Source organism: Chenopodium album, chromosome 18 (genome assembly GCF_948465745.1).
Source record: "Chenopodium album chromosome 18, dcCheAlbu1.1, whole genome shotgun sequence".
Lineage (NCBI taxonomy): Eukaryota > Viridiplantae > Streptophyta > Magnoliopsida > Caryophyllales > Amaranthaceae > Chenopodium > Chenopodium album.
In genome coordinates this window covers 13,296,925-13,308,185 of record NC_137851.1, presented here as the reverse complement: position 1 = coordinate 13,308,185, position 11,261 = coordinate 13,296,925, and the positions used below count along the sequence as shown (strand labels likewise).

At 40.0% G+C, this 11,261-nt stretch overlaps 1 protein-coding gene across 1 annotated transcript; it reads right to left on the bottom strand.

Annotated features, from left to right (window-relative positions):
- Positions 1–4,812: 4,812 nt before the first annotated feature.
- LOC145591533 (methyl-CpG-binding domain-containing protein 2-like) lies at positions 4,813–10,824 on the bottom strand. The gene is made up of 5 exons (XM_081648016.1): positions 10,551–10,824; positions 9,885–10,455; positions 7,917–7,970; positions 7,591–7,760; positions 4,813–5,320 (listed from the first exon to the last, which is right to left on the bottom strand). The coding sequence occupies exons 2-5, from the start codon at positions 10,394–10,396 to the stop codon at positions 5,100–5,102; spliced, it is 957 nt and encodes a 318-aa protein (XP_081504142.1). The 5' UTR covers positions 10,397–10,455; positions 10,551–10,824; the 3' UTR covers positions 4,813–5,099.
- Between the last annotated feature and the right edge of the window lie 437 nt (positions 10,825–11,261).

Sequence of the window (11,261 nt, the reverse complement as noted above, 5' to 3'; positions counted from 1 at the left end):
GACCCCCTAGTCTTTAAAGATACATAGTTACTCGGCATGCAGGTCGGAAATGAAAATACTTGGCCATCCGGCCATAGAAAGATACCTAAAAAGCTTAAAAGGATTAGGGGAGGTCTTCAGCATTAACAGCCGCATCATCCTTGTTGTCCCTTTGGGGCTGCTCATTGTCGTTCCCATCATCCTCCTGATCCTCATCATCCCCCGAGGACGACTCGTCCGAGGAGTCGGATTCCTCGACACCCCTGATCGCCTCCTCCTCCGCTTGCTTTATGAGCTGGTCGTTAAACTCATCATTAACTACATCAAACTTGGCTTTCCAAATTTGGTAGTCAGAGCCCGGCTGCAATGATTCCCAAGCCATTCGCATGATGGATTCATAGTCCTCCATCATTTGTTTGACTAGGTCCTTTTTCTCCTCCTCATCCAGGGATTAGTATTTAGACCTAAGCTGGGTCTCTTGGTTTTGCAACCGGCCCTTGAGTTTGTCAACCTGCCCTTGCAGGCGGTCCGCCTTCTTGTCCGCTTTCTTGAGGGGTCCCAGCTTAGCCTTGAGGTCCTTGACCTCATTTTGGAGCTCGGTTACCCGCCCCCTCGCTGCATCCAAGTCCTTCTTGACCTGCAAATTGGCGACGCCTGGGAATACATCATAACAAGTGTCAGTAGTTCATTTTGGGAAATCTCAAACTGAGTAGTGTCGAAGGAGGAGGCAGCCCAAGCTTTAGCAGCCGTTACCTCTTTGGACTTTTCGAGGATTGGCTTTTTAAACCCGTTCACGTGCAGCATAGCCTGCATTCGGCCAACAGTGAGAATGGTCAGTATCAAGCGGCTATACTCATTATTCAGGATAAAAATCACAAGTATCCTACCTCACAAAGAAGCGTCAAGATGGTGTCGAGGTTGAGGGAGTTGACTCCTCTGACAGACGCCTTGTCTTCAAGCTCAAGCGCCCTCAGCATCTGTTTGGCCAGCTATAGGACAGTCGGCCTCTGTGGAACCTCTGCCAGATCAAACAAACATGAATTAAAAAATCTTAACTTATGATCTAGTGCCCTTTTTGGCGACTGTTATTCCAACCATACTGAAAAACGGGTAAATTTATGATACCTTCCGCCTCCTCCTCCTGGGCGGCTTTGCTTCCGCCTGCTACTGAGCCGACAGTAGCATTGAGTGGCTTGCCACTCTTTGATACCATGGGGGCAACCGGCTTCAAGGTCATCCTGTTGGGGGTGGAGCCGTCATGAGTCTTTCTTGGCTTATGGGCGATGTGCTTCCTAGGCTTCCCAAAAGTACCAACATCACCACCCGACTACTTTTGAAGCTTCGGGTCCTGCTGTTTACAGGGAGAAGGTTTGGACGAACCACCCTGCATGGAATACACAAGTTAGTATACCGGTGATCTCAATAAAACTCAATCCAAGTATAGTGGGAAAGTTCCTCACCTTAGGGGCTCCGCCTAACGGCTGCTCCTCGTTAGTCCGTTTGCCAAAGATGGACGAATGGTAATACGCTGCAGAATGTGCAGCCGACTTCTTGGTAGACGAGAGCTTATCCATTGCTTTGTCTCCACAAAAAGTAAGAGTTAGAAACTAAAGAAAGAATCAAGATCAGCAAAGTAAAATAAAGCCAAGCGGCTTACTACCTCTCGGCCTCTCAGTACCAAGACCGCAAGCGGCCAAATACGTCCCGTCAGATAGCCACTCATGACGGGGAATGTAGCTTTGCGGGGTGAACTCCTTCTCCCCCGTCTCTTCATTGGTTCGAACGGCCACAGTAAACAGGCCTCATTCCAGTATCTCCTCCTGCGCCTACCTTGGGACAGGCAGCAGGGCTTTCTTCCCAGCGAGGAGAGGAGGGTTCCGGTTCCACCGGTTGTATCTCTTATTGCGCAGACGGTCGGAGGAGGAGACTATGTAGAATTTTGTCCTCCAATCCTTCCATTTGTTCTCCTTCCCCACAGTCATCATAAAACCCTTATGGCTAGTAAGGGTGAACCATCCGGCTCCACTTGATTGGGGGGTTTTGCTCAAATAATGCATATGAGCGAATACCTCAAAGCTGGGATCCACCTCCAACATTTCACAGGCTGCAACGTAGCCCAAGATGTTGACCCAAGAGTTGGGGGCTAGTTGTCAGATGCCCAGTTGGTATCCTTCTAGAATTCTCTCCATTGCCGGATGGAAAGGGAAGCGAAGACCAGTTAGAATGGCCACCTCATAGCAGCCAAAACATTGGTCATCATAGCTGGCCTTCTCTGGCTAAACGACTGTATCCTCAACGTCCAGCACAGAAAGAAGATATCCATGTCCCATGACATGATTGGAAATGAACTTCCCAAAGTCCTCCGTCATTTTCTTCCGCCTGCCTTTGGGAACTTGCAAATAATAAGGAGCATGTTCCAGCCGGTGTGAATTAGACGGCTCTGCCCATCCTTCTCCCCTCTCCGCTGACAAGGACTCTCTAGCAGCATCTAATTTTGACCGCGCCTCCTCTGAGTCAATGGAGGCACTGTCAGAAGATGATGAATCAGAGTTATCATCAGAGCTATCGTCCAAGTTGGGGGCCTGTTGGCTAGTGCCGGCAGTGTCCTCCCTCATTTCCTCATCCGGCACCGAATCATTCGGCCCGGGATCTTGTCGTTCATTATTAGACACCTCCAAAATCGAGGAGCCTAGGGTTCTAGTAGCACTAGGCGGATTATCATAGACTTCGGCAGCAGGTGCCCTAATGGAGCCTTCTAAGTATATGGTCAAGCTTTCCGAATGGTACCAGGTACCATCCGTCCTATACGTCCGACTGGTCTGCTTCGTTCTGGCCATGGTGTCCTGCACAGCCACAGACACGGTCGGATTTGGAGAAGTTCTCAAAGGTGAGTCCTCGAATGAGCATTCGGCACTCCTAGTTCTAGATTCAGCCGTCCCCGATGACCGGCTGATCGCTAACCTAGGTCGTGCCTGGTGCGTTTGGGAAACCATTTTTGAAAAAGAAAAAACTAAAATAAGGAAAGAAAATATCAGACGATTACCTTAGATGAAGGTACGAGAGCCGCTTGGTCTGGAAATCTGCTTACAGGCGGATAAGAGAAAACAAATTCTTAGAAGTCAAAGGTTCAAGATTCTCTCTCAAGATTCACGCAAACGTGTGAACGCAATGAAAAGATCAACCCCCATTTATAGAAAGGGTGAAAAGTCTTAGGGTAAAAACCCTAGATTCTCCCATGGTAAACAGTAAAAAGCCGCTCCAATGAGAGGCGGACACCTGTCACAGGCGTCACGTGGCGAGCCATGTCACCCCTGTGAGGGGCAAATGATTTGGGCATTTATATCCCGCCAGGTAGCCCAATGAGAGTGCGACGCATGTCACAAAAAGAGGCGTCCAAATGGACTACCCAGATGATGACACGTGTCACGCAAATATGGCCCCTGGGAGTGACGGCCTTCAAGGCCTAAATCCCAAGGAGCCGCAAAACGGCACTGCCCTAAATCATAGGTCACCAAACACTAGGACAGGGCACACCTTTCTAGGACCCTATGAATAGGGAGATTCCCCCTAGTTATTGGGACACGTCTTAATCATTACATCATTGATTGCTCTCGAAAACAGAAAACACCCGATCTCGGAATCCGAGAAGATACTTACTTTCCGCACGTTTTACTCTGAACCCGTACTAACTTAATCTTCGGAGGCGAACCTCCAAACATCCGGAGCTCCGTTCTTTTGCAGGTATAGGCGGCTTCATTGGATCCAGTCTTCGAGTTGTAACTCTCCCAATGGACACAAAAACACCCGAAACAGACGTGGCAAGAGTATTAAAATCCTTGTACTTCCTCCATCCCATAATATAGTTCTTGCTTTTCTATTTTGGACATCCAAAATGTTGTTCCTGTTTCTATTTTTGGATAGTAAAGACCATTATACCCTCACTTTTTCAACTTTATTCATTGTACTTCCTAATTTACCCTTGAATTTTACACATGCCTTGTAATTTTTTCCACTTTCTCTCTCTAACATTTGTCTATGATTGTACTTTTCAATTTTATTGATGTACTTCATCTGTTTTCTCCTTTTATTTCTTAAATACCGTGAAAAAACACAAATAAGAATTATATTATGAGACGGAAGGAGTATAAGTGTAATATAAGCGCAAGCAAGTGTAACCCCCATAATCAAATACTTCGTATAAAATCTTTTAGGGATACATAATTTTGGTATATGGTGCAAATATTTAGAGATGAAGGGGTAGTACATAATCTGTAGGAAAAATCAATTTCTGATCCCATTTTCCTTTGTTTGATTTATATACACGGATGAAACTGACTTGGATAAGTTTTATGTAAAAATCATTTTCTAATCCCATAATCTTTATTAGTATAACGGATTAGAATAAGTTTTCTTTGAAATGTAAATGAATTAGAAAGCAACCCGGCATTTTGCCAACATCACTTCTTCATTCTCTCCACCATGGGCCTCCACCATTTCTCCTCATTTCAATACTCCCTCCGTTTTTAAATATGTGCTTCATTTCTCCCAGGCACGTATACTAATGTTAATCTTTAATCAATAATATCTTTAATTATCAATAAGTATAATTCTAACAATTGAAAATTAATCATCAATTCATTAAGACGATTCTAACAAGTACCTACATGACTATATATTTTATTATGTATAAATCACAAGTATTAGTCAAAGTAGGACAAATAAATAGTGCAAAAAGTAGAAATAAAACAAGTATTTAAAAACGAAGAAATAAAACAAGTATTATAGAGTACCTCTATAATTTTCTATACCATATTTTGGAACCAATGGAAAATGTAGTTTGAAAGCTATTCCATTGAGATATACTTTCCTCATTTCTTTGTTTGAAACCATAGGGTATTACAACTTCAGCAAAAAAAAACACCAATAGGCTAGTTTGAAACACTCCCTCATCAAATTCCCCATCCTCATTTTTTCATCAAGTTCCTAAATCTTCAACTAGTTCACAAAAAAATCATATTTCACTTCCTTGAACCATACTGTGTAGGACATACCATATGCAAAGGCTATATATAACACATTTCTAAACTAGTTGTATCCCAAAATGTGGAGCTCCTAAAAACTCAAAGGTCATAGACACCATTCGGAGGTAGGCGGGGACCTTTGATCTTGAATTTATGTGGATTGTGCTGCAATGGAATGCTGCTATGTGTCTGATTTGTTGATGGCCGAGCCTTCTTTCTTGCTGGCGGAGTACCAGTGTTGGCCGAAAAGCCATATGGCCCAGGTCGACTAATCTGTAAGGCTGAAGCATCATCTGGGGCAGCCCATGATAAAGGACTCGCTGCAAAGACAGCACAGAATACATTATTTGTGTGGGGTAAAGGACAGATCAATTAAACAATCAGAACATTGGGATAAGTCATAAGTGTTGCTTACAAAGCAGGAATAATACACTAGAGCAGCTCATAATGCCGATTATGACCATATCAAGCAAATCATGAAACACACGGAACGCCAAACTATGCAAGACCATAACAGTATATAGACATAGCCATTCAGCAATACTAATAGATTTTGTCATAATTTAAAAGAGATTAATTCAAGCAACAAAAGTATGCAAAACCTACCAAAATCAGTTTGACTACTACACTATTTACAACAAAATATAATTGTGATTTTGTGAATGAAGGATAATTAAGAACCTAGCACAAGAATTTCATATTCAACGGTGACTTAATGAGCGAAAGCCACCTTATGATTTTACTATTCCTTTAGAAAGGTACCAAGGAGTACTTTTCATCATTTTAGTTTAAATTACCCTGCCCAGACCCCTATCTGCAGCAAACAATACCGGAACAAGAGAAATAAGCACATCTAGTAAAATAAACCCTTGTGTGCATGCCCTTAATAGACCCAGACCCATCTGCAGCAAGCAATAAATCAAAAATAGCATAGTATCACGTCCTCCCACAGCTGAACAGACAGTTGCAGACACTATAGTGCACCATTCTTTCAGTTCTCTCCTTGTCAGTAAGTACGCCTTATTGCACCCTCTAATCACAAGTCAAGATCACTCGCATTTCAAGTTATATGGACTCAGCGTGTCTGAGTTGTTTGAAGTGTGGCCGTGGATACTTCAAGTTCAGCTAAAAGTTGGAATGGCAGATTTTGCAGATTATATCCAACTATGGATAGGATGTCAAAGGCAAACTAAAGAAGAGTGTAAATATCATGCAACTAGATTATTTCTTCTTTTTTTTAGTATCCACAAGACATACTAGGCTTTCTTTTCCAATTTAGCATTTTCAACCCATTAAGAGCAAACTAACATGATCCTAATGTTGAGTTCTTCCATAAAATAGCTATTCAACATTGCAAATCGCTCATTTAGTATTCCAAAGTACACAAAGGCAGAAAATACAAGGTTGTTTATCGAAACACTGTACCTTATTTTCAAGGAAGTATTTTAAACATAGTCAACAAGACTGCTTACTGAATAGAAATGCAACAATATCAACAGGAAGACACTATAGCTTTTCATGTTTGTATCAGATAGGGATAGTTATCATCAAACCTAGTGTTCGCTAATTTGCTTGTTACTAATCATCAAAGCTTTCCAACAAAGCTCTCGAAGGCATCCATGAAGCAATCAAGACAAACAAAAAATCAAGCCTCCACAAACTAAAGCCAGTTAGAAACATGGATATCCTGCCATCAACTGGCAGATAAATTCAGGATTATTCCCCCCCCCCCAACCCCCAATATAATTCAACAGGTAGCAAGCAAGCAAGAAATTAGACCTCACCAAACAAACAAAGACAGCTCATAAGTAAACAGTCAGTGTTTTAAGGAAGACAATATCCATGCATCCATGCTTCAATATGAGGTTATAGTTATGCCACCTTTCACCACCTAACTATTTGTCTTCAGCTAGAATACTACTTTCTTAGTTTTGCATAGACCCAGATCATGCAGCGCATAAAGCTGTTACACAGCTGTGACACTGCTAATTCCTTGACTATTAGTTATGACTTACAGTCATATATAAAAAGGGACAAAGAAAGATTACAGCTTCCAGTTTACAGTGCAGATCAGCAATTTATACAGCAGGGTACATAAAAAGTAATATATTCCAGCCTGCCCCATTCCTATCATTTAGAGAACGTAATCTTATTTGCATTTCCCTAGCATACCGACATTATCTTTAATGGCCATAGATAGTAATGAATCTATAGCATATATCATCACAGACACCATATTAGAGTATTATGCAATAATATTCGTATTTCCCTAGCATACTGACATTATCTTTAATGGTCATAGATAGACATTTACTATGGAAACACCATATTCAATTTGATATTCAGATAAATGTAATCAATGAAAAAATACGCATATATAGTGAGTGTTTTCAAGAATGTTACAGCCATCAGTCATCACCATTCGCTGTCAGATAAGTTACCCTTATGTATTGTTTGCTTTTTCTTAATTTTCCTTTCAAAACATAGAACAAAAACTTGGTACATTCGATTAGAAGAAACGATACTCTGATGAAACTGTAAATTGTCATTAACTTGCTATAAACATCCAAAAATATCAAACCATTTATACCTGCAATGGTCCGAAGAGGTCTTGCCATCCCAAAAGTGGAGCCATCAGGCATAGGTGAACGAGCAGCGCGCTTTCTGACATAATTCTCTTGCAGAGGCTTAGGAATTTGAAATGAAAACTGGGATAGTGTCACTCCTTGCATAACGTATTCTGGATGCTCCAACAAGTATCTGCACAAAATTAAAACATAGGAGTTAAGGATATAGCATAAGAACGAACATTTGCACACAAGTAATAAGTACAGGACAGACACTACAAATAAATTTATAAATACCTAGTAAAGAAGATAATCTCAAAAATGAAGAGGATAGCAGAAACATATATACCTCTGAACCTCAACCATTGACCGAAGTCTCTTACCAGTTGGTGCGATATAGTACCTGAAATAGTTATTCAGATTTATTAGGCATGATAATAATAATAAAATAAATAAATAAATAAAACAAATAAATATAAAGGTCGAGTAAAACAACATAACTCGATTGGCCTCAAGCACATAAGGCAACAAGAAGTTACAGCATAAGCTACTTAATGATATGAAAAAATGCCATCGTATCGTGTAGCATATACATCATTCACATCCGTATAAATGAGCCTCCCCGTTCAATAATAGTCCTGACTTGAATTACCTTATCAGCATATGTATAATGTATTTATGAACTGTGATAGAATCTAGATAGGCTAACCTAATCTAATATGGGAAGAATTGTGCAGGTCAGACCCATACGGCCATACTCATAAAATTCTAATTCAACGTGAAAAATGCTAAGCGGTTACCAAGTTCAGGGAATATGGCCAAGCTAAACCCACCTTTTATAGACGAGCAAGCTGAGGAAAAGAGAAAGATAATAATCAATCAGACATAAACAGGGCAAGGAAAGTAACCTTTTTACATTCACTTTTCCTAACCTCTACCCCACAGATCAAACAGAAACTCTCTTCCCAAAACCATTTCCACTGGTCATCTATTTTGGTCTCTCAATATTGATGTTTTAACCTGTTAATTGACAAGGGTTCGAGTTTCATGTAGAATTCCAAGTTACCTTATGGGAATCTGGTGTATGACATGATAATTATCATTAACTGCTCCTAAAGAATCTGGTGTATATAGAAGGAACACCAAGATATCTTATGGGAGGATTACGGTCATTATGATTCCCTTCTGAGTCACCTACTTGATAAGGTTGCAAGAAGCAAGCATGAAGCTCACAGCAACTAGAATATGACTTACTTCACAAGAAGATACCAACTTGCTATTCAGTGCCTCAGTGGTCCTTGGTGCTTAATGTGATCCCCATGGCATACCAAAGGTAAATAATAACATTTGATAGCAGCCCTGGCAGCCCAACACTTCTACATGATCAATGATCAGTAAATAAAGCATGCTAGATAGATTTGAGTATAGAAGTCATTGCTCTAAGGCACGAGACACCTAAATTTACTTTCCAACTTGCATTCAAGATCATGATCAGTGAGATATTCCAAAATCTATACTCGGATACTCCAGATATTTATTACAGATGACGGCTACAAAGTGCATCCTCTACCCATGACGGCAAATCCAGATAAAAAGCATAGAATAAAATAATCTTGTAGATGAATAAACAGACCACCAACAACCAAGAGAATGATCAAAGCACAAGTACAAGCAACGTCTAACAACACATGAAAGCAACCAGCCAAAGATTCCTTAGAGATTTGGTAACCAGCCACCAGTATAGCCAAAAGGTCCACCATAAACACAACTCACATGCAATCAGATCATAGAAAAGTAGAAGTAAAAAACAACAAATGAACATGAGAAATTGATCATTTAGCAACAACTAACTACTACAAAGTTGAAATGTGCACACCAAATTCACACCAAACCAAACACAAAGAAATAATAAACTAGCTTAGTTATCAAAATCTCCAAAGGTAGTGTCTAAGTCTGAAACCAAATTCCGTCTACACCACTATCCTAAAAACTCAAAATACAGAACAATACCCAAAAGGCCAAAACCCTTAATCAAACAGCATATTCATTATGGATACAACTAGCTTAGTAGTAAAGTCTCAAAAAGTCGTACCCAATTACGAAAATCCCGGCTACATCACTGCCCTTACTAACACTAATGAATCAAATAACATACATGTTCCATCACAAAGCCCCCCCCCCCCCCCCCCCCCAAATCAAAAACCAGTTCCAAATCACCAAAAATCACATTTACACTAATTTCATCACAAAATACACATCAAACAAAAACACCCCAAAAAATTAAAAAATAAAGTAAAATAAGATAGAAAAAGCATACACATCAGCAAATTTAGAGCAGCCTTCACCGCGAATCCTAAGCTCCCTTTCCCAACCAGGAGGAGGCTGAGAAATATTAGGTTTATCAATAGCCCACAATCTACTATTATCTTGCTCAATATCAGTAGGAGTATCACAACAAATATCACCCCTCCATTCCTTAGCTAAATCACATGTAAATGGTTGCTGTAAAATATGTTCTCTTATCTCCTCATACTTCTCCTTTGTTGGTATAAGCCTCCATTTGAAGCACATAGCACATTGAACTGTAAATGAACCAACTGCTGGTAACACTCTTTGTGCTCCTCCTCCCCCTCCTCCTGAGGTTGACGTCAATGGCGGTTTCCAATGTTTCGGATCGGGTTCGGGTTCGGCTACGGCCATGGCTAGGTTGTTGTTTGCATTTGCCTTTGTTGGATCATATAAGACTATTTGATAGTCGTTTTTAGTGGGTTCTTCTTCATCATCTGAGGATAATATGACTGGATTTGAACTGGGCTTTTCTTCCTGCATTTTTATCTGGTTTTTTTTTTTTTTTTTTGAAATTTAAAAATCCCAGAAGCTGAATTTACCTGCAACAAAAGAAAATAGAAAAATTGTTAGAAAATTGATTGAAAGAAACCCAGAAATACCCAGAAAACAGAATTTTAAGATCTGGAGAAATTACTGATTATCAAAGAAAATTGATCCTTCTGCTGTATTTGCTTGCAGGAGTTCAAATGAATCAATTGAAACAATATATGGATGAATTTGAAAAGGTTTTTTTTTTTTTTTTTTTTTATTGATTTAGGGATTTGATGATGGGAGTAGCAGGAAATGGAGAAAAACTGCGGGAAACAGGGGGAGAGAGGGAAAGGGTATGGAGGGAGGTGGTGTAATGATAAAAGACAGAACAAAATAGGAGAGAGAAAATGTAGAGAGAGAAAGAAATGGGGCGAAATAAAAATGGTTGATGAAAGTTTGTTTATTTGAATGTTAGAGGATGACTAATGGTTCATTTCCGTGCTCCGTAGTCGAATAACTAACCGCCACGGAGTATTGTGATGGAGTATAGTGACGTAGACGAAATTTAATTATTTTACTCCATATTTTGTATTATATGTTATTGATAATTGTTTGGGAGATTATCCAATTGTATAGTACGACTAATAATGTAAATGAGATTCAATTATGAGCTCTTTTTCAAAATATTGCTGAGAAAATACTCAATTCCATATATAGCGTCTCTTTTTATTTAATTCCAAGATTACCGTCCACGTCACCGATTTAAACGAGTTTTTTATTTTTTTGGTTTTTACATAAAACCGCTACTTGAAGTAGCGGTGTACAAAGATAAACCGCTACTTCAAGTAGCGGTTTTCATCTTAGTAAACCGCCA

What these genes read in the sequence shown, in the direction of transcription:
- LOC145591533 (XM_081648016.1), bottom strand. Translation starts at nt 10,396, where the DNA reads ATGCAGGAAGAAAAGCCCAGTTCAAATCCAGTCATATTATCCTCAGAT. An exon ending in TGCTCTAAATTTGCTGATGT is followed by an intron (nt 7,971 to 9,884) that starts GTATGCTTTTTC and finishes TAACTATTTCAG; the next exon opens with GTACTATATCGCACCAACTG. An exon ending in TCAATGGTTGAGGTTCAGAG is followed by an intron (nt 7,761 to 7,916) that starts GTATATATGTTT and finishes AATTTTGTGCAG; the next exon opens with ATACTTGTTGGAGCATCCAG.